General features: G+C 45.3%; 1 protein-coding gene across 4 annotated transcripts in view; it reads right to left on the reverse strand.

Annotated features, from left to right (window-relative positions):
- The window catches only part of LOC119461392 (beta-1,4-N-acetylgalactosaminyltransferase bre-4-like), a 144599-nt gene that overhangs the window by 4070 nt on the left and 116221 nt on the right, over positions 1–24308 (reverse strand). For all 4 annotated transcript variants that reach the window (XM_037722689.2, XM_049672611.1, XM_037722690.2 and 1 more), the window contains 6 exons: positions 23212–23551; positions 19781–19967; positions 18944–19176; positions 17351–17538; positions 7131–7253; positions 3325–3420 (listed from right to left, as the gene is read on the reverse strand). In XM_037722689.2, coding sequence (XP_037578617.1) covers positions 3325–3420; positions 7131–7253; positions 17351–17538; positions 18944–19176; positions 19781–19967; positions 23212–23400 — 1016 coding nt within the window. In that variant the 5' untranslated portion in view covers positions 23401–23551. The remainder of the gene's footprint in view (positions 1–3324; positions 3421–7130; positions 7254–17350; positions 17539–18943; positions 19177–19780; positions 19968–23211; positions 23552–24308) is intronic.

Here is a 24308-nt window from a genome sequence, read left to right on the forward strand (position 1 = left end):
CAAAGATAAACGTAAAGTTCTGCCTTATATTCACAAGACTTCCCACAACTAAAAAAGGTGAAACGGTATGGAGTTGAGGTAGCGTTCCTGGCTTCCGGCAAACTCGCTGGGATATGCTTGCGCATAGGAAGAAGTACAGATAGGTTCCAAGGGTGCGGATTAAAGCACACCAATTCCTACATAGATTGCAGTGTTGGAGTAGTATATCAGATACCTGTATCATGCAGCAATGTCTATGTATGCCAAACAGGAAGGTGCGTGAATGTACGCTTGCGTGAACATGAATTGTCAATTAGGAATAAAGCGAGTGGGCACCTTCCTGTCCACTGCTTGGCGTGCCCGCGTAAGCTGATCATGAAAAAAGTAAAGATTACTCGTGGCGTACCATATCAGAAAGAAGGGACATGATTGTGGCAGTGACACCTCAGTTTATCTGCCCAACAGTGAGATTAGGTTTATTGATGGGCAGAGGTAGGTTGCGTATCGCATTAACAGCCAGTTCTTTCTATTTTTTTGTTTTTTTCTTGCCACGCACGCGCAGTGGTGTATTTCTGGGATGTACTTATAAGTGGTCTTTGAGGTATAAACATTAGTTGCAAGTACAGTAAAAGCTCGATGATACGATCACGGCTAATACGAATTTTTGGATGATACAAATTTTTCTGTGGTCCCGGCCAAGCCCCATTACTTTGCAACGTGCTAGAGAACGGTTGTTACGAATCGATTTTCAGCCTGAGTCGGTTGATACGAATAAACGCCGCCCCACCGACGGCCACGAAAGAGCGCGCAGTCACGCGCTTTCTCTCCTTCTCTTGGTGCGGAGGCGCGGCGCCGGACAGCGTGGACTCCGCGACTGGGCGCGAAGAGTTTGAAACGGTGGCGCTTTTGGTGCTTTTGTACTTTTCCTCCTTTTCTGCGAGCCGTCAGATGGAGTGGCTGCTGCGCTTCGGGCCGCGTTCTTCGTGTTTGCGCCATTTTGCCTAGTCGCAGCGGGCTATGTCTCGCAAGCGGAAAGCACTCTCCTTTAAAGAGAAATTAGACATTCTTCGAAAGGTCGATGAGGATCCCAAGAGAAAGCGGATGGAGTTGGCTAAGGAGCTAGGCCTCGCAACGTCAACACTGAGCACAATTGTTGCACAGCGAGACTATCATGAAAAACGTGCTTTCGTTCAACGTCAACGCAAAGCAAGCGAATTCGAACACGCTTATTTCGAACATACCGCGCACCAGTGGCGCACCGACGGGGTGTGTTTCTGGGGTTGTAACCCCCCCCCCCCCCCCCCCTGAGGTCGACCTAACCCCCCCCCCCTTTTGTTTAACCCCTTTTCTTTCTTTGCGCATTTGAGTACTGCAACTAAGATGTAAAACGCGCAATCGTCTTTACACTCGCAAAAAGCGCATTTTTTGACAATTTCCCGTGAAGCAATTGAAATTAGTGCTGTTTAGATGGTATTGGCAAACTGTCGACCCCTCCCCCTGGCAGAGATCCTGGGTGCGCTACTGCCGCGCACCGACAATGCTCTTAGCAGCGCGCCAAATCACGCGGCGGCGCCTCCGACCGGCATTGCTCCGACACCGCCATAGAGCAAAAGCTCAGGAGAGACCCCTCAATGCCGCGCGCGAAGGAACGGGGGAAAAAAAAAAACCCGCAGCGGAAATGTCCTTCTCTCTCAAATTGCAAGGTCACCGTTTTTACATCGCGCCGGAACAAGCGTGTACGTGCCGACTAGAGTGTTCTAGACAACCGTATTGTAGCACACACTAGTGCCAACGTCTCAGCCACGCGGATAAAATGGCAGTGAACCCTTCTCTATTTTCTAGTCACATGTTGACCTTGCACGCTGCGGCAGCAGCGCAGAGGGAAGCAGCGGCGGAGGCACAGTCGGGCCAACAAAACTGCCACGCCCGCAAACGCTCGCTTCCCGATAACGGCAGAAAACGAAACTTCAGGGGCCGGCTAAAATAAGCTGGCGCCAGCACGGCGGCGGGCGCGCACAGAGATGTGCGCACGGAGTCGAAGGTGAGAGAGCTACGAGGGAGTTGAGAGGGAGGGCGAGGGGAGCCACCGAAGCGGCGGAGTTGACGCGGCCAAATCCGCTTCCCTGCCGCCCTCCTCCCTCACCTTCGACGGTCTCCGCGCGCACCCGTGTGCCGGCGCCGCCCGCTCGCTCCCTGAAGCTTCGTTTTCTGTCGTTATCGGGAAGCGACCGTTAGCCGGCGTGGGCAGTTTCGTGGCCCGCACTTGCTATGCGCTTGCGCGCCGCGATATTTCACGACTCGCACCGTTCGTGCATCGTGCTATGGTGCACGAATACTTCAAAAATACGTCCTTTTAATTCGAACAAATTTTCGGGCCCCTTCGAGTTCGAATTATCGAGAGTCGACAGTAGTTTTAATTGTGTTTTGATGATACGAATTTCGGCTAATACGAATATTTTCCGTGACCCCGTGAGATTCGTATCATCGAGCTTTTACTGTATGCGCCTGTCCTTGTTTGGGGATTTTTTTTATGTTGCTCTAAAATATTCCCAGCATGCTTCTGTTGCCGATAGGAAGGTTTCAATAAATCCTCAGTTGCTAGTGAGCGTCTGTCTTGCCCGCTTGGCCTCTATAGCCGACAATTTTTCTGCTCAGCACAATGATCAGTATGCAATAGCAACAAGCCCAACAGTCTACAGTCCTAAATACATTCTGCTGGCTCGAGCCTTTTTAATGTTTGTGCATTTTTTTTCAAAACACCAGTTTCGCTTTTAAATCTTCAATGCACATTTTCTAGAGAACTACTAGCCACATTAGAATGGTAAAACTTTTACAGCTTATTAGTATGTTGTATTGCCAACAATCCCAATCTTAAATATTAAAATATTCTTTATGTCGTATTGACAAAAAAATATTTTAATCTTGAAGTGCTCTTATAAGGAACAACAAGTGTGATCTTTTTTACTGTTGATGCCCATACAAACCAAACAGTTGAAGACAGTAACATATGTGAAACAATTTAAATGGTCATCTTATCAATAGTTTTTGAGAAAAGGTACTCTAAAATCTCAAACTGCCTAAATTTGATAGATAACTACAGAAAATATTAGATTCCACAGTGAAAAAGCTACAGATTATTAACATATGCAGTCGTTTTTACAATAGGAAGCTAAAACCAAGGCAGCCTATGTACCCTATTGTCCAACTACTTCAGCAACAACTTGTTTAACACAAAGAAGTATAGTGCAGCCAAACTAGCCAAGATGTCATGTACATTGCTAAAGGGGATTTTTCTGCATCAAACTTCTACACTTCCAAACACCAGAACATAAAGAGCATCCTCACCTCTCTGGACTCGGCGTATCCTTGGCATGCTTTAGCATTGTGTACCTCGCAATGTTCGCAGGATACCTAGAAATCTTTAAGTGATAGTGCTGCAGCCTGCGAAAATGAGCACAACAAAGAAATGTTACCAATGATTGCACGTCACTCAAAATGTGCAGCAAGAAACGCAACAATGCGATGTCTGTGTAGCTAACCTTCACAACAGAAAGCTAATAACCTTACTAGAAACACATGTTGGGACCAGTTAATAGACCAATCTTATTCATTTAGTATTTCAGGGAGGTTTGTGGTTAACTTATCACTAAAAGGTTCAATTGAGTGAAGCTTGCTTGATATCAGGCATAAATAATGTGCCTTAGAGAACCAACCGTGTGTAGTCTAGTAGCATTGACCAAAACTACTGGTCACTCTACCACCATAACCATCTATGTCCACTGCAAGATGAAGGCCTCTCCCAGCTATCTCCAATTACCCTGCCTCGACGCTTGATTGTCACATAAGATGTATCTGCAGTCAAACACTTGGTCATTGATGTACTGCCGCGAATACAGGGGCTACGAGAGATGCCTTAGTGGAAGCCTCTGGAATAAATACAATATTCATTCGCTTTTAATTCAATTTATCGGTTAATTCAATCGGGCCCAAACTTTAGGTATTTTGATCCTGAATTTCACCTTCACTGCATGCATAACTTTAACAGATCACGCATGCGTCTGACCCCAATATCTACCTCAATAGTGACGGTACCTTTGTTGGTAGTGGTTAGTGTACAGTAAATGTGGCGAAAACATGCTATCTCCTGCCAAAAACAGACTTTCGGCCTACCTTCAGCAGATTTTAAAGTTGAAAATCGTAGCTGGCAATGAATGTTGCCCATTTTTAATCAATTCTAATGCACACCTTTTTTTTCGAAGTCGTCTGTAAATTGCCAGCTTTTTGCAATCCCATACGAAACTGAAATCATGTTCACAGCTTTAGTAACGGCCTACCGTCAGAGCCAACGTCATCGCCAAGATGACGGCAAAACAAGTTTTCGAGAAGGATGGTGATGTCAGCATGCCGCTTTCAGGCTTTAATTACGAAGGCCGATTAAAAATATGTCATTTTAGATGCTAAGTTATCGGCAACAAAGTACACTAAGGTTCATGTTAGATATGAATGTAGGTACATTGTTTTGTACTGTGAACTTATAAACACCGGGTGCACATTTGATCCAGGCACGTATTAATATAGGGAAAATACTGCCAAATGAAACAGTGGTGTCGTCAGACATTCTTTATGCCTCTTATTTTGGCCTGTCAGATAACTGGATCAATTCTGGCAGTCCTACAAAGATTGAATTAAAGGGACACTAAAGAGAAAAATTAGTTCTTATGTATCAGGAAATTACTCTTCCACAATAACAAAACCACCACTCTTACCGCGAGGAGACACTTGGGAAGCCAGAAAGAACGACAAGCAAAAGACGGGTGGCGACGCCGCTTTGAAGTTCCTGCACCAGCTTACCATGATGTCAGATTCTCTGTCAATTCTTTGGCGGTAAAGATTGACTACATTGTGTTTACAGGACCCCACAAGAAAGTGTGGGGAGTATTCTAAGAGTGCTAATTGCATTAAAAGCTTGTTTAAAAAGTTAGTGACTGCTTCACTTCGTGAACGTGGGCTACAGGCAAGAGTATGGACACTGTGAACAAGCACAGCAAGCACGGCAGCGTCGAAGCACAAATGACCCGAACGCGGCCGCAGACACTACATTGATCTCAACTGTGCAACACCTGGTGCGCCACAGGGAAAGCGCATATTACTACACATGCAAAGAAGAGACGCCGCGAACGTGCACAGCGAGCACCGTGGTGTCGAAGCACGAACAGAAAGGGCTCGAACGCGGCGATTCTCTTTCACCTCTAGACGCCTTCCTCCTCCGGCGCTCGCTTTCCTTGTGGGAACAAACAATCTCGCCGATTTGACAGACTGAGAATCTATGCTTGCACGTAAAAACTGCGCGCCTTACACAAATAAATACAGTGGATGCGAATCTGCTGAACCGTACCAAGGTGGTTGGGCACTTGCAGTGTTGAACATGTTCCTTTGTAACCTACTGTTCAGCCATCCTAACTGCCACCTAGAGTGCTTTAGTGACGCAGTACATGTCTAAGATAGCATGGAATTACAGCATCGGTTTGGTTCAGTTTTGCTTCTCCGTGAGGCAGCTCCTACAGACGACTACTGCATGCCAAACTGTACCCCATCACACAAGTCGTTTGCAGCACTGCCGAAGGTATGAGGCATGCACAGGTAGTATCAAGGCGCAGAAGAATATAGTTCCGGGTGTAACTGATTATTGGAGGGATTAGACAGTTTATTTTTGCTTCATACACAATACATTACGGTGATACGTGACATGTTGGACCTTTGCGCATGCATGTTTCATACCACGAATTACTGTAGTGGTAAGAAGATGACGCGGCGCGGATGAACACATCTTGAGGGGCATTTGGCCTTCCTATTGGCTAAGAAGTCCTGCAGCTTCCACAATGCTGCAAACGACTTGTGAGGTGTAGTATAGGCAGCTGCTCTGAAATACACATTTCCTTTTTTCTTGACAAGCTGTCTGAAAGCACTATAAAGAATTGTGGATGTCTACACAAGGTCCTACAACCGAATCATACACCTAAGTGGTGAGGTTAGTATTTCTCAACATGAAAACATTTATATGTCACCTTGTTAGAAGCATAATGATACTTTGAACAAAAGCACACAACATGAATTAAAAGTATGGCTAAGTAAGTGCCTTGAATAGGTGATACTAGTCTCAATCTCATGGTGCAAAATCACGCAGACTCAGCAGCACCGAGTACAGCAGAATCTTGTTTACACGTTTTTGAAAAAAAAATGCGGAAAAAAAAAAACGTACTAAACCGGGAAAGTGCACGATCCGAAGCCACTAAAACATACGACAGGCTCAACTGTAGTTGACATCTATGTAATGCGAAGCGCTGAGCATGAGGCGGTGACGCACGTTGAACAAGTGCTGCTCCGGCAGCCCGAGACATATTTTGTTGTTTTCCTATTGCCTAGTGTTTTAGGACGGTGAGGGAAAACCAAAATGAAATCGTTATCGCCCACTAAAAGCATGCGGTACGCTTCGAATGGCACTACGCCCCATGCACTGTTAACCAGATAGGTGAAGATGCTTATCACAATATGGTTGGTGTTGATAGCTGTGAATGCGCCGTGCGATGACCTGGGAGGAGATGTGCCAGTACCGAAATGGAGATATGCCGGTACCAGATTAAGAAACAGTGCGTGCCAACATTTTGTGCGTGCCAACAGACCGGTGGGTGAGTATTGTGGCAAAGCTCCTGCTGTGGGTGGTACTGCTCTCTATCGTGTGCACCTCGTGCAATTTCTGCTTTACATGGCATCTAGCAGTCGGAAAAACGTATCATACAATCGCAGTTTGCCGACGTATTGAATGTTAATGACGAAACATTGTGTTTTCTGGGAAGGTATGAACCGGTAAAATAAGCATAACTGTTCTGGGTCATTTTTTTGTTCTTGATCGCAAACATTGGCGTCGGGAAATCATACGTAACAGGATCGTATCAACGAAGTTCTACTGAATATGATATCGCTACACAGCTTCATTGAATGTAGCCTATTACATGCAAACTTTACTCCTCCGTAAATGTCAAAATAAAAGCCGCTCTAACTCTCATGAAAGCTTGCACAATTGGTGGATCATGTCAAAGTTTGCTATTCTCAGCATTGATAGACTAATCATCCAAGGCAACTGGACCACTCACCTATAAGACATATCGTCATCTTCGCCTCCCCATCCCCAGTACTCATTCGAGAAGCCGTTGACAAGCTGCATGTGTTCCTTTTTGAGAGCACTGACACCGCCAAATATCAGGGCATACGGAAGCCTGCAAGAGTGTGGGTGAGAACAAAGGAAGGAATGCAGCCCTTCATACAGTACGCTTAAGGCTCATTCACCCTAGGCCGACACGACACTGATTTGGGTCGGCCGACTGATGGCGACAGCAGTTAACAGGACGAACAACTGCTGTGGCCAACGGTTTAAAGAAAGGAAAACGCTGTTGCCAACAGTCGGCAGACCAAAATCAGTATCGTGTCGGCCTAGCGTGAATGAGCCTTTACAGGACAAAGGTCTACAATGAAGACTGCACAGCATGACACAACTAACTGCAGGAGTTTTTCACATACATAAACGGCTTCTAATCAAGAAGACCTTATATGCCAGCTAGACAAGTATAGTAGAACCCCAATTATACGACTTTGAGGGGACCACGCAAAACCGTCGTATAATCCGGGCGTCGTCTAATCGAAAAACTAAGAATATAGGCAATGACGTAAAGTCTTGCCCGAAGGAATAACAGATACGGACCGCCTGAATAAGCTCGCGGCACGAAACTGCACTGCTCTAAGGAAATTATAAAAAATTACCATATTTATTTGATTGTAACGCGAGTTTTTTTCATAATTTCGTTGCTTGAACTCGACCCTAGCGTTACATTAAACAACAGAAACATTCTAAATCCCGCGATGTTTAGTGTTACATTGGCAACCTGTAACTTTACGTCTCGATCCAATCCGTAGATAAGTCGAGCGAAGTCATAACTTGTTTTTTGTGGAATTGATGCTGTTTTCGCTGTGCTTGTGATGCTGCAATACCCTATGGCCTTTTGCAGTTCGACTCCGTTCATTCGCGACGTTATGGCGACACAGCCGATTCGGTATGACGGCTGCTTCAAGAGACGAACCATTTTGATGGCCGAGGAGCTGGTAAAGTCCGCCGCGGCTAGGTGTCTCGACATCAACGATTTGCGGATGGCGGTACGAGCGGCAGGTCCTCTGAAAATGCGAGGCCAGTTGGAAAGGCTCTGTGGAACTTGAAGTGGCCTGGTACTGACACCGAATGAAATGGCTGTGCGGTCTTTTAAGAAGTACTTAAATCGCAAACAAGCTCGACGGCACAGAATATGACTTGATTCTCGGGCGATCACTTTTGGAGATAGTATCGCTGTAGCGGGATTCTGCTCGTCCTGGCACCGAACGCCTCAAAGTGTACGGTAGACAGCTCTCTTGGCGCTGATTGCGAGCTTAGGACAGCACCAGAAACACTTGTCAAAGACTGTTTTCAGTGCCGAGTCACGCGGAATTTCGCGAAAGTGAAACTACCTATGAAAGTGATCGCCTGAGAATACCGCCCAAGGAAAGTTCCGTCTCCTCTTCAGACGACGATGATGAGTGAAAAGAACTAGTTTCCGAATCGTAATTACGAATAAAGGTACCATTTCTTTTTCCGTTCATCTTGCGTTACATTCGCGGCTTTATTTTTTATTTCGCGTGACTGTCGGGTAAAAGTGGCCCTCGCGCTACAAATCGCGGTCGCGTTACATTCGGGTATATACGGTATTTATCGAGCCGGCTGCAGTGTGCTCAGTGCTAGCCTGCGTCTGCTTAAGGCGTTTTTTAAATTTTATTTATTTTTTATTATTATTTTTATTGGACAGGTACCAGAGAGGTGTCGTACGAGGTGGGGTCGGTGCGAAATTCCGTCGTATAATCGAGGTTTGTAATACATTAATTCTATGAGGGTGTTGCCGGGACCAAACCAATTCGGCTTAAAATGCGTGTCGTCACATAATCGGGCGACGTATAATCGAAGTTCCACTGTATACGAGATTAATACAGTAGACTTCTGTTTGCTCAACTCCGGTTAATTCAATTTTTCAGTTAATTACACACCAACTAAAAGACTGTGCTCATGCATTTTATGGACCAGTTTTGTTATTTCGATCGTAAAATTGGCCTTCGCCAGATGATTCGAACATGACCAGTCAGCATGTACATGCCTGACCCTTATCATGACCCCAATAGTGAGCCCTTTAATGGCAGCATCTGACTTGGTGGAGCTTAGTGGACAGTGAATGCATTGCACACACATCACCTATCGAAAATGCCTATTTTTTTTTGGCTTGTTCTAGGCAGATTTTCAAGCAATAACTATAACTCACAATGTCCGACTGCAATATTTACCCTATTGTATTGAGCCAGGAATTGCCTCCACAGCGCAAACGGATAAGAAACAAAAATCGCCTTTGCATTGTGCACATGCTTTGCCGCATAGCAATGATTTGTTGCGGCAAAGCTGACTTTAGAAAATTAGCTGCCATTGTCTAACACATATTAGACCTTTCACCATTTTTCTTGCTATTTTTAAAAAATCAGGTGTGCGTTACATTTCTATTTTGGTTTGGAACTTTAACATCAGTTCTATGTTACTTCTATACTTTGGACAAATAGAGAGTTGCCCGTGTTTGATTCAGGGGCGTATTAGAATTGGGCAAATGTAATGGCAAATGAATGGGCAGTGAATTTTGAAGTTTTTTTCTGTATTCTGTTTAATTCCACCTGCCAGAGTATTTGATCAATTTCGTCGGCCCCGTCAGGGTCGAATTAAAGGAAGTCGACTGTATAATGAAATTGGTCGTAAAGTTGCCTGCAGGGTGCAATCGGATATGAAATTGAAACCACATTTGCAGCATTCACAGCAGTCTACTGTCAGAGCCAACCTAGCCAGCATGATATCATCACCATTGCCATTGCACGACAGCAACAGATACTGTATTGACTCGCATAATGAATGCACTTTTTTTCCCGAAAAATGTGCGCAAAGTTGGGGGTCTGTTTATTATGCGGGGTAAAATTTTGAGCAATTATTTTTTGCGGCCACCTCTAAAAAATTTCGCCCGAGGGGCGAACTATCGATTGTGATAGAAAATGCGTAGGCACCTATACGAAGTAAGGATAGTAGATTTATCGGACGTATAAGCTTGCAAACATTCGCTAACTATGTAAATTAACAAGCATGGTGTCAGCGCACACAGGCAAACATGAACACATCACACTCGATGACCGGGGGCACTCGCTGTCAAAACACTGGCGTGAGGAAGCGGGGCAGCAACAGCGAGCGAAGTGACCTTCGTGCTGTGTATTGCTTCAATGCACACTGAGTGGCGAGAACGGAGCACGCACAAAAGTATAAGCTGCCATCAGACCTAGACTCAGCAGCTGATGCAGATTGCTTTCAGCGCGTGTGCGGGTATGCAATGCGCAGTTGCCGCGCCGCCCCCCTACGTCCCCTCCCACTAGCGCCATGCGCGCCATGGAATATGGCGCATTTCCTCCCCACTTTCCTCCCACGAATGAGGGAGATTGAGCTGCGATCGTCGGCACTGGTAGCAAAAATGTGCTTGGAGTGTCCATATAATTGCTATCTCAAAAGTAGCAGACACACGGTACAATTCAGCACCGGATACGGCATCCAGCACAATCATACCCGCTATACGTCAATCAAATGCCGAATCGTACCGTGTCTCTCCTATTTCACGGCAGCAAGTTAGGGTGCGATCATTATGCGAGGAAAAGAAAAAGCAATTCTTGATTGGAAAAGTGGGGGTGCGTTCATTAAGAGAGTGCGTTTATTATGCGAGTAAATACGGTACTTGCGAAGCATGAGGGTGACAATGCACTACCTTCAGTCTACAATTACAAAACTGTTTTATTCAAAAGGTCGGTTATTTCACATGCTAAGCCAGTGGCAACAATTTCCATCACATTTTTTGGTGTTCCAAAAATTGCATACACAGCAGGACAATCTGGTGAAGTGGTCGGTCTAGAAGTGGGCCACCATTCCATTTGCAAATGTTCAGGAGTCGTTTCATAAATGCAGAATATCAAATGCACTATGGACCGTACAGAGGACATGTGGTTCATATAGACAGCGATAATGTCCTGTCGGAGAGTGATGACGAGGGACACTAAGTGTATATAAATTTCCATCCTGTGAAAGTAAAGTTCGCTGGTTTTAGCTTTTTCTTCTTCTTGCGCATTAGATTTATACTTTGTTTGGGAGCTCGTATGTCATTTCTACATTGATTTTCTACTTTGAACGCATAAAAAGTCAGCGCGCATTCAATTTGGGGTGATACAGGCGGGCAAATACTGCTAAATGAATCAGCAGGTGTGCTTTGGCATTTCTTCTGCCTCTTTTCCAATTCGACCGGCCAGATAATTAAATCAATTTTGTTGGACGCATTAGGTTCAATTTAACGGATGTCAACTGGTTGTTGGAATAGTGAATTTTTCTCATCAAATACAAATATTTAAAAATATTGTTTTCAAATGTCTAATCTAATACTGTAGACTTCAGTTAATTCGATCTTTACCAAAGGTCCTGGCCGGCACCCATGCATTTTTATGGACCCAAACTCATTCATGATGTTATTTGCGCACCATTTGAACGAGGACTAGAAATGACAGACACAAGTGTAATAGTCTTGAGTCTTACTTATTCTTTAGAATTTATCTGGATATCTCAATATTGCAAATGCACGTGTACAGGTCTGTTCTGTTGATTACACATGCATATTTTATAATGTTTTTCATCTTTCATCACAAGTATGTATAAAACCATAGGACTTCCTACCATTAAAACCAGTTCAAATTGTGCTTATGTCTGTTGTTTCCAGTCCTCGTTTTAAGTAGTATGCAAAAAACTATCATGAATTGTTACCAACTAGCCCAAAGCACTACCCTTCCTAAGGGCCCATTCAAACTTGCGACTAGGCGAGGTCGCGCGACCGATTGCGACTGGCGACCAGAAAGCTACTCAAGACGAACAATGTTCACACTGACAAATGCGACGGACGAGTCGCTAAACCGAAATGTCTCACAATATGCCGTTCACGTCTGCTTAAAATGTCATCGCTGCGTAAAATAAGCGTCAGCGGACGTCCTGTTCCTTCGCATCTGATTAGTTCAACTGTTCTGCGACTGCGGTCGCGCGACTGAAAAATCGAGCAGTGAGCGACTGGCCCGAAACGGCCGCATTTCGAGAAAAGCGACCATTTGCGACTACTTGCGACTGGTCGCTTTGCGACTAACTTGGTCGCGCGACCTCGCCAAGTCGCAAGTGTGAATGGGCCATAACTCATTATTTCGATCCAAAAATTGGCCTTCACCGGGTAATACGAATTTGACCAGTCAGCATGCATGCACCTAACCCCCATGGTGATCCCAATAGTGACCACAGTGAACACACAATAGGGACAGTGAACACACGCTATCTCCCATCAAAAACGCCCATTTTCAGTCTCCCCTTGGAATATTTTCAAGCAATAACGGAATCTCATCAAATACAAATATTTAAAATATTGTTTTCAAATTTTCTGCGCAGTGCAATCAAATACGAAAACAAAACCACCTTTTCAACATCCAAACACTTTACCGCAGAACACAGATGTACTGTGGCGAAGCTGACATTAGCATACCGACCACGATTGTGCATTGCATATTAAGAAGAACGTAAACTTTAATTTACAAATCAATAAGATTCAAGTCCGGTGTCTTTTTAGTGGGTCTGGGCACCCGCCGCTGTTGTGGTTCCGAGCCCTTGTCTCGAAGCCTTGCCCATTTTTCCTGCTAAAAATTGCGTGCACATTAGATTTCTACTTTCTTTAGGAGCTTTAATCTCATTGCCATGTTAGTTTTATACTTTGGACACATAGAAAGCAGGTGCACGTTTGATTCGAGGGCTTGTTAGAATCGGGCAAGTACTATTGTCATGGAGCGGTATAGTTTCGAGTCATCAACACGCGTATGACGGCCGCCAAAAACGTTGTGGTCTCACGGTGCGGCATATAGTTTCAAGATAGTGACACGCCGATACTTGGACCCAAGGATAGGCTATTTAAGCACAGGTTTTAGGCCCTGCTAATCAATCAGTCTAGAAGCTGAACCTGTAATCTGCTGAGAAGCAGTGGTGGGGGCTAGTGCCGTCCAGTATCGCCTGGGCCGCCTAGCCACGTCGGAATTCCCGAGTAACTTGTTGACGCACGAGACGACAAACCAACGTCTGCAACGAAGCTAGCTCGCAGTATTTCGCCTCAAGTTAGCTCAACCTGCTTGAGGGAAGTCGTCAGATCTAGACTCCCGGGAAACCCAGCCCAGCAAGAGCATCCACCTCAACAAGATCGGCTCGCCGGCATTCTTCGGAAAAGCTTTGCGCATCGACTTCACGGTTTATGGACTTGATGCTGCTGCCCGGCCACGCATATGACATCATTTGTTTTCTTTTGAACTTTGTTTTCTTTGTTTTAGTGAGCTACTGTTAAGTGTATTGCTGTATATTTTATCCTCGCCGTTTCATTTTTATATCTACTGTTAATTGCTAGTTATTTTTATTTGTCGTCATCATTGTGCTATATTAATTTGTGTACCGTTAACAGTCGATAAATATCTTGTTTTTTTTTGTTTACTATTTCACTGTGTTCGCTTGAGTACAGAACGACCAACTAGCTTGTGTTTGCCATCGATCGACGTCGCGCCAATGGCGAACGGGTGACAGCCGTGACAACTACAGTGTAGACCGCTTATAACGTAAGTCGTCGGAGTCGCGAATATCCGCACTATAAGCGGTACTGCACTATAACCAAAGCAACAATTTTCAAGGCCCGCACACATACAAAACATGCGCACCGAGCCGCCACCCGTATGCGACAGTCGAGGAATGCAGCTAGAACGTTTGCATTCAATTTACAGTCGAATCTCTTTAATTCGAACCAAATCACGCGGCGGCGCCTCCGACCAGCATTGCTCCAGCACCGCCATAGAGTAAAAGCTTAGGAGAGACCCCCCAATGTCGCGCGCGAACAAAAAAAAAAACAAAAAAAAAGAAATAGAAACGTGGCGGAAATTTCACCCTCTCTCAAGTGGCAAGGTCGCCGATTCTGCGTTGCGCCGGGACATGCGTGTACGTGCCGACGTCTCAGCCACACTACCGTAGCCACGCGTAAAAAATGCCAGTGAACCCTTCTTTCTCCTTTATGCTTCCTCTACTTTTTAGTCACGTGTTGACCTTGCACGCTGGGGCTACGGCGCAGAGGGAAGCAGCGGCGCTGTCCCAGGCCGGCCAACGAAGCTGCCCCACGCCGGCAAACGCCCGCTTCCCGATAACGGCAGAAAACGTAACTTCGGGGAGCTGGTGCCTACGCCGGCTGGAGCGGCAGCGCCTGCGGGCGCGCACGGTGACAGTCGAAAGTGAGGGAGCTACGAGGGAGGGCAAGGGGAGCCACCGAAGCGGCGGAGTCGCCGAGGCGTAAACCGCTTCCCTGCTGCCCTCCTCCCTCACATTCCACGGTCTCCGCGTGCGCCCTTCGCCATGCCGTGTCGGTGCCGCCCGTTCCCTCCCTGAAGTTTACTGCCGTTATTGTGAAGCCAGCCTTGGCCGGCATTGGCAGTTTCGTGGCCCTCGCTCGCTATGCGCACCGTGATATTTTCTCGCACTCAAGGTTCTGGTTTCAGCCTCACTGGCTGAAACTCGCACCACGTGCCCTTCTCCTCCACTTCGTCTCTCTTTCTTCCTCGAGCACTCCTTGGGGCGCCCGTTTGAGGGGAGCGTTCGCCGTCTCCGCTGACTTCCGTACTCCCAGGCAGCCGCACTGTAGCGGTATTTCGTTTCCCGCAACTGCACTATAAGCGATACGTGTATACATGGAGTGCTATGGGAAAATTAACGGGAGTCTGAAAAGACCGCACTATATCCGGTCCTGCACTATAAGCGGTTACGTTACAAGTGGTCTATACTGTATCAAATGAATCAGTAGTTTGGATGTTTTTTTCGGTATCTTAATTCGACCCGCCGGATAATGCACACAATTTCGTCAGTCTTCTCAGGGTCGAGTAAAGGAAGTCGACTACACCAAATATCATCTCTCTGCTTCTAAATGTTGAATAAACATGAAGAGAAAAAATTTATTTTCTTCTATACACGTAATGCTATTTGGATGCACACATCGAGCAATGCCCAGAATGCCTTCAGGAATCCACATTGGCTAAAATTTAACACATGCTCCATATAAAAGTGCTTGACAATACTAATTGCTCAACGAGAAAGCTACTTCTTCCACATTAAGGCGTAAATTTTGAAATCGCATTATGACTAACCATTGTTTAAAATTATATCAGTCTTTCCTGTCACATCCCTCATGAGTGCACATTCAAGAAAAAAAAAAAGAAGAAAAAAAAAAGGAAATAGACTGAAGAGATTTCCACGCTTGCTGAGAAAGAGCGCAGGCACTGCTCACTTATCACTTTCCTTTTTTTTCCCCTTCTCTTCCGACATTCGCACGACCGCCGGCAATGCGGACGCGAAGCGGCTGGCGCAATCTTCTGCACGCTCCGCCAACTTGTGTTGCTCTCCGGGGCTTTCAAAGTGGCTTTCACAATCGGTGCGCTGGCGGGATGCACGGTAATGGCGGCAGATACGAACATGCGTAAGGAACCTTTTCGCACCGTCTCGATTAAGGGCAACTCAGGAATGTAAATTTCACTATTATTCTGCATGAAAAACGCCGCCCAGAAGCAAAATTTTGATCGTTCTATCCGATATGCCGTGAATAACATATCGTTATACATGTTTTTTTTTTCACATAGACCCAATGCAGAAGTTCATACTCTTAAGTCGACTCATCGTTATGACCGATATATCGTTATATGTGGTATCGTTATAAGTAGACTGCACTGTACACATGCATTAGCCAGGGATGTTTTTGGCATCTGCAGTGAACGAAACAAAACGACCCACTTCTTTTAAATTTTAAATCTATGCAGTAATGAAAAAAAATGTTCATTTACGTATATACAGTTAAACTTCGATATGACGAAGGTCGGTAAAATCGGCAATCTGCTTCGTCATACCGAAATTTCGTTATACTGGAATTGGACCTGTTATGCAAAGTACAGTCCAGCAATAGATTTTCTTACAGGGAAGGGGCTGCAAAATTTTCCGAATTATCAGGCAATTGGAAAACCAAATTTGAATGAAAAAAACAAAAAACATTTCATTCAATTTGAGAGTTTCTTGCCGTGTCCATGATATTCACATCAGTGGCATGAAGCGAAGCCAGCCACGCTTTCCCGTCCACTCCGCCCCCGCGGCTGATGGTGTCGCCTGCAGTGGGACGACACTCCCATGAAAAGCGCCTGCAGCAGGTAGCTAATGCTTCGTGTGCCTCCTGTTTGAACGCGTCTCCGAAACTCGAGATTACGAGACCTCCAGTAATCAACATGCGAGAGAGAGAGAAACAACTTTATTTCAATTAAGATAGTGCTTGGTCACTGTGGGTGGAGCCCCTCTTCCAGGGCCCCACTGGCTATTGTGGCACACCGGGCCTGGTCGAGGGTCGCCAATTGGCTTCCCAAGTCCAGTTCGGAGAGTTGCGCCTCCCACGACCAATTGCTAACATGCTAGAAGACAATGTACACGATGCTACGCCAACTCGGCACACCCAACCATTCGCATACACGGCAGATTACCTTTTTAAAATATTGCACGCGGGCTGCGTATGTGCTTAGCCAACGTGACAATCGTGCACAGCCACAGCCATGCTAGAAAAGAACACGCCAACCTGCTCCTACACCCTCCCCTCGTGCTTGATCGTGTTACCGCGAGCTCGCTCCCCTCTCCCCTTTTCCCATTGCTCATGCGGGAACAGGACGTTCATCAAGCCACCATCCTTCTGGCTCACCCTTGCCAGCTTTCACTCGCAACCAAAGCATACAGCCCGTGAGCCACGATAGGATCTTCATTATCGTCCTTGGACTTTATACGGAACATGGCGCTTCTCCGCTCTCGATTGTGTGTCGCACATTGCCAAGGTGCATTGCCAAGCAGCCGCTTGTAGTTTAACCATTTGACCATCTGTGTCCGCGGAAGTTTCCTTTTATTGTATCAGTATTCCTTCGCGGCGGGAAGTGAAATTTGTTATATTGAAATGCCATAGAAACACACGTTGTTATATTGAATTTCTGAATAAATTTTGTTCTATAACAAGTTTAAACACTTTGCTATATCGAGCATTTTGTTATAATGAAGTTCGTTAGATCAAGCTTTAACTGTATAAAGGCACAGTAGCAGCAATTTATTTTTCCTCACCTGTACTTCATGGTGTCTATGGCCACCGACATATGGCGAGGCTGCTCGGGGCAGGTGTAGAGGTTCCTATCGTCCTCGGGTATGAGGTCCACATCGTGGAAGATGAAGCACTGGTAGTCGTACAACGCCAGCGCCTCAAGGTAGCCCACGTTGAACAGCTTGGCGCGGTTGAACTTCCCCTGTCCAGCCTGAAAGGCATCGCAACCACATCTTCATGAAACTTGCGTCATAAAGGATATTTTAAAGAACTTTGCCCAAGCCTGTTTCACAAAGTTTATAGTTGTCGTTCATCACACAGAATGCCCCTAATTAAAGTTCCAGTTTACTGTTTCTCCCAAGCCAATCATCAACACAAGGATGGAAATTTTGATTAGTGGGTTCATAGCAAGACACCAACAACAAAGACAAGCGCTAAGCTCCAACCAAGGTTTATTGCACAAAAAACTCAATAATATTGTCACATTGTAGTACAGACAAGCAAGCATTCTCAAACGATGATAATATGTCATGTGTGCCACAGCACAATTTGGAAATTATAAATTTATACAGGCCATTATAAAACAAAAAAAAAAATTAAAAGGCGGTGTCTGTATCAGTATTGGAATGGTTAAGTGTTTCTTTGAGCTTAATTTTGCATCTACCTTTGCTTTCACAGTGTTCAGAAGATGCTATCGTGAGCCTGTAATGCTTCTGCAAAACGAATTATTTAGGGGCCTGTGTTTGTGTATTTCGTTTTAATTCTGCAAGCTACTTCACCGATTCAGCACGAGGTCGGACAAACGTTCACTGTGAACCATTTTTTTTAATCTGTTTATTCCCCACAAATAGGTACACAAATAACAGGACTGCTTTTCAGTCACCGGTATTGTGCCAGTCACAGATGTAATACTCTTCTTCCCCTATTTACCTTTCTCCAGTACGACATTCCTGTACAAACAAGAAGCCCCCTTTTTTACATAACTGATCAAATCTCTTTTTTTACCATTCCTTGGCTGCACTTTTCCTGATGCTTCAATTACAGCATTTTCATTTACTTCTGGCATGGGTGTTACTAACATTCAAATTCTCCAATATTTAGCGCTGCTTTTTTATGAATTCGCATCCAATAACGTCGCTTTGCGATACCTCTGGGTACACATAAAAACAACACCTTTCAGACCCTTTTCAACATTACAGGCTACAAGCTCTTCACACCAGGTGTATGAGAACTTTAAACAAAGTTATTGCTTTAGATTTGCACTTTTAATGGTATGTTATGACATTCTATATTAAATAGAAAACTATAAAGTATGAGTGAAGGCTGACACCTCTTTCTGTACTTACATCATCTGTCTGGAAAGAAAAGAGCATTAGAGAGAACTGTTTGAAAAGCCACCCCAAATGCTTATTTTTAAACAACATCAAGTTTTCTTTAAATCAAACATTGCAAGGTTTCTAAAAGAACTATCAAACATTTCAGGCTGAATCAATATTTGCCTTTAATGTCCCTTTAATCTTGAGAGGTTGTCAGAGAAATCAGTATAAGCATAAAAGAATCCATGCACACTGGCAGCAGTTATACAGAATATTAAGAGCGCATGCACTGCAATTTACCTGCTCGATTACAAAGATGGTATAGTCTATCTGTTGCCGGGGCAGCATTTGATGCATGTTGTAGAGGAAGACCCTGAGGTGATCCTCGCGGTCCCGGTATGGGACCAAGATGGCCACTCGATGCCTTGCCGTACAGTCTTTGGGCTGGTACCGCCCGCCAGGCAGTATGTGCGGGAACTCCTTCTCCATCGTCTCAAACGATGGGGCCTCCTTGAGCACTTTTAAGCGACCAACTAAGGACACAGGAGGGAAAACAAGAGCTTGTGAGTCGGTAGATAGATATATAGGTATTAAAAAAGCATAGATGTATAATAACATCTGATTAACATCTACAATTAGCCTCGCAACACCTTTTTCTTCCAACTTGAGAACATACTGGAGCAAATGCAGTGGGACTACTTGTACTGCAATGATATACCTAACAATATCAAACATAGAATCAAACTTTTCATAAACAGTGAGATTAGATTAAATGAAATATGGCTGCATTAGAATTCTGTATCACTTTACTTCAAATGCTTTATAACTGATCAACTAACTGACGGAAGTGTAATGTCACAAAGAAACATTGCAGCTACGAGAGGCATTGTAAGGAGCTCTGGATTGGCTTTGACCCCTTAGCGTTCTTTAACATGCACCTAAAATGTCACAACATAAGTGTTTTATGCATTCAGCTCCCACTGAAATATGACTGCCACAGTTGTGAATCATACCTGCAACCTCACGATCAGAAGCACAATGCCACAGCAAATTAGATTAAAAGAAAAGGAAGGCTGCCAGTTTTTCAGCATGGCCCACAGCCAGCTTACAAAAAACATCAATCAAAAGAACACTAACCTAAGTGAGGTGGTACAAGTGGACAGAGTTCCAAGGCGGGTGCAGTGCTGGTGTTATCAGTACGTGCAGAAGTGGGAAAGCCCTTATCTAAGTGCGATTTGTTCACGGAGTATGGGCTGGCAGACTCTGGGAGCAGTGCGCCACCAGGAACTGGCCGGAAAATCCAAGAGAGTCCAGGTGAGACCACCTGCATGGGTTGGAAGAAAGTCCATAAGTGGGCAGAAAGTTTCTGTACGAGAAACCGAAGTAGCAACTAGCATTTACCCGAAGGTGTGAAATCACATCAAATTCTGAGGTTTAATGTTGCAAAGCAACAAAAGGGCCATGAGAGGTACGGTAGTGAGGGGAGGGAAGGGGCTCTCTGGATCCATTTTGAACATCTATGGTCCTTTAACATGCACGGAAATCGAAACACTAAAACATTCATGAGAAAGCAAGATAGTTAGCTCAGAATGAATGTTTCAGTCCTATGTGCGCTCCCTTCTATACCTACCGACCTGAACCAACCCGAAGAGAGCCTTTTTCCCAAAAGCACCACTTTGATAATATTAAGAACAATGAACCAAGCCGACATTGCTCAAATGTCATTGCCAAAAATGGTTGTTGCAGGTTGCCTATAGTTACCGCAGAAGAGCATTCCTGCCGTTCCCCTCTAGCTGGTATTCAAAAGAATGGCTGCTTTGGTCTATGCCACAGAGGTGTCTCAATTCAAATGCACAAAATGCAATGTATTTCTGTGTTTGAAGAGTGCAAACTACTTTCTTGTTCTCTTTAATCAAGTGTATAATTCTAAAAAATCGCTGCTGCTGTTGCTTTTCTGAGCAAATACAAGACACCCACCTTGAGCCATACATACACTTACCATTAACTGGCAGATCAAGAATATTGTTGATCGACTGTATCTCACTAAGTTTGTGAAGAAACAATTCGGTATTTCATCGGTAGTATGTATTTATGCATTAAAAGAATAAAGCAATAGAAAATTCTAGGCTAAGTTTATCTTTTCAGCTGAAGGGTTGAGCATGAAAGCTATTTACGAAAAGTACCAGCACTATCTGCACTATGAACGTCAGTCTAATGAGAATGTCATATTCAGAGCACACATGCCTAGCTTCAAAAATGACTAATCTCTGTAGAATGGATGTTTTGCATAAAGTCTACACAATGTTTATTGGGCTGCCCACGTAGTTGCAACTTCACACTTTGATAATGTCTACAGAATTTCTATAAAGACTTCGTATGGAAGTCAACAGACCACACTTAGAACAAAGAAGATAGACTGGACTTGTCTGTAGACAGTTTGCATACCTTATATGGCCAAGAGGACAACAAGAAGGCCGAGCAGTGTACTTAATAAATCTATAGAGAACCTATAGAATGTCTTGCTTGTAAGATTATAGTGTTGAGGATGAGGATCTAATTTGATGCAACCTCTCAAATGCCCAACTTAAGCAAGTCCAGCCTCAATATAATGCACACGAATATAACAAGTTATCAAATATAACAAAATACATCTTAAATTTTATTGTCAATGCTTTATTTGAATGAGCATTCTACTTCTAGATGCAACTGAAAATTCAAGATCTGAGAAAATGACAGTTACAACAAAGTGAAAATTTGTTTGCGGCAGCATTATTACATTAAAGGGGCCCTGAACCACTTTTTATCAAAGTGAAGAAAGGCACTTGAAGTTTAAATAGGCTATTTCATGAATACTTTACTGTCAAAACTACTTCAATGCATTTAGCAGAAGCGGAGTTATTGGCAATCAAATGCGCCCTTAGCGGTACTTCTGCTCCTTCTTCAATGCCTTGCACTGCGAAGGCACGGCGCAGCAGGGCGTGGCCCCAATGCTCCGCTTACTGAATGTCACCATGGCGCGGAGTTCGAATTTCATTTGGATGTTAACGTAGATGCCACTACTTCCGATTTTGGCACCTATGACGTGCCAAACGTAAGGCAAATGCAGTTGTCCTCAGCGGGCCACAGTGCACTTAACCAGCGGACACGCTGCAGTATCTGCACTAAATAGACCACAGCGGCATGAAACTGTAGTGCACATGCGCAGCAGCGTTTGCTTTGTGACCGACAAGGCTTGAGTGCGTGCTCCTGCTCATATGCTCCAGTCTGACCGTGCTACGTGGTGTGGACCAGCTTTGTCCTTCACCAGCTTGATTGACGGATAGTAGCCACATCCAACTTGCACATTTTTGAAGCACTATGAATAAGTCTGCCAAGGCGTCTGACCAGGAGCGGCCAGCAGTGATTGCACGCTGGCAAGCGTGCGTGTGGTCCGACCTTAAGTTTCGTGTGGTTCGAGGCTAGCTGAGTGTTCAAAACAAGCCAAAATTAGCGAAACCCGATGGCTACAACACCTATAAGCAGGTGACCAAAGTAATTGCCATGCGCACAGCCGCGGCCGAGCGTGGGCAGACGATAGTCAGCTTCTTTCGGAAGCACATAATTATTATCGAAATTCGAAATCACATTTCTGCTTACTTTAGCCTGTTTACTGAACTTTGTCAATAAATATACACAGTAACAGTAGAAATAAGTGCATTGATCCAAACAACCTGCTTGATTGACGTCAGCTATTGGCCAATAGAAGCGTATGAGAATCTGCTATATTACAAAATGAAGCGCAAGAAAAGAGTGAGGAGCAAGCTTCTGTTGAAAAGAGAGCGTTTGATAGAAAGGTTTCGATTGCGAGCTGCACGCGCCGCGCACAACTGCAAAACTTGGCCGAGATGTTCACAGCAGTGTATGCTGTCCGCACGCTAAGTTTTTTCACCAAGCCAGAAGGGTGGTTCAGGACCACTTTAAATGTAGTAAATTGGACAAAATATGTATTCTGGTAGCAAGAATGTTAACTAGAAAGAGCAATTTGAAACGGCGGATTCTGGACACATGTGTGCATTTCGGCCAGAAGCTATGCTTGGCTATAGGAGAAGAGTAAGAAAGGAAATACAGGGATATTAGCGAATACATAGACCCAATGGGAGAGCCAGAATTTTTTTTTTTTTTTTTTTTTTTGGGGGGGGGGGGGGGTGCACGCACTTGAACAGGGAGGGGGAGAGTGAGGGGGCTGGGCAGGCCACACTACTAACACAGAAATTTCTGGGAGGGGGACAAGTGCCTGGTGTGCCTTAACGACAGCGTAAAGCGCGCTTCTAATTTAGCGTATTGGCACAACAAGCCACCAGCGAGCCTTGAATTTGCAGGATACCCTTTGCCCCTTCTGAGGCACACGCTGGCATGTCTTTTGTACAGATCCAATTGTAATTTTCCCCCTCGATATTAGCGTACACGCTTATAACGAATATCGGATATAACAAATGCAGTGCATGGTGCGACTTCCTTATAACGAGGTTCGGCTGATATGCGAGTCGGCACAAGGCACACGGGGAAGCAGCGGCCCCGCGGCGCAGTACCTTAAACGGCTTCTGGTTGGTGGAGAGCATGTTGAAGCTGTACTCGAGCAGTAGGAAGGCAGCCACGGTGGCCGCGACCAGCTTGTAGAAGTGCCCGCGGCAGAGAGACGCCGCCGAGGTGCGCACGCCACGCTGCCAGCTGACGCAGTCAGCCGCGGAGGAGGCCGCCGACGAGCCGGGCGACGCCATTGCGGACCTGCTGGTGAGACCAGGGACGATGCGTCGAGCCTAGCTGCTGCTGCTGCTGCACTGGCGCTGCTAGTGCCGCTCATCACTCGGCGCGCGAGTCATCAGCATGGGCCCGCGACCTTCGATCTCGTCGCCTGCGCCGCCTCGGCACCTGCACAAGGACAGGGTTCGAGAGATATTACTTTCACAGATCATTGGCTGGCGTGTAAACTGGAATCCGACACTGTTGTCCAGGCGAAAAACGATTAAAACAGCACTTGAGCACTGTCGTCACTATGGTCAGCGCGGCAGCCGAGGCAGTGGCCCGCCGCTTTGCTAAAGGCACTCTCCTAAAAATTTCTATGCTTTTTGTTTTCTGTAGCAAGCGCACGTGCCACTGTTCCACTCAGCCAAAGGCGCCAGGCGACTTTTACCTTCTTTGACGAATAATCTGATGGTTCACCCCCACCTCCCCCTTTCCCTGCCCAGCTGCACCCCCCTGAGCGCTGCAGCTGGTGCGGTCCGCGTCACAATACGGGACCGACAGAGCTGCAATAGCGTGTGCACATTCCAGTGAAATGACGGACGAGTGCAAAATGAAGACGAAGACAAGGTTAGGAACACGTGTCCAAGACGCACCTGCCTTCGTCTTCATTTCGTGCTCATCAGTCTTTTCAGCAGATACAAACCAAGTAGCCAAGCAAGAAGCAATCTTAAGGAAAGTATAGCGTTAATTGCTTACATTATACGTCGACAGATTGGAGAGCCTTGGAATGCACTGCGCTTATCGCCCCAATTTCAGACTGCCTCCAGAGCACTGTGCCATACCATTTAATAAGTGTGTCATAATACATCGAATCTGAACGAGATCACAAAAAAGTTTCTCTCTCTCTCTCTCTCTCTCGTGTGTGTGTGTGTGTAATTCGATA

The sequence above is a fragment of the Dermacentor silvarum genome, chromosome 8 (assembly GCF_013339745.2).
Source record: "Dermacentor silvarum isolate Dsil-2018 chromosome 8, BIME_Dsil_1.4, whole genome shotgun sequence".
Taxonomy (NCBI): domain Eukaryota; kingdom Metazoa; phylum Arthropoda; class Arachnida; order Ixodida; family Ixodidae; genus Dermacentor; species Dermacentor silvarum.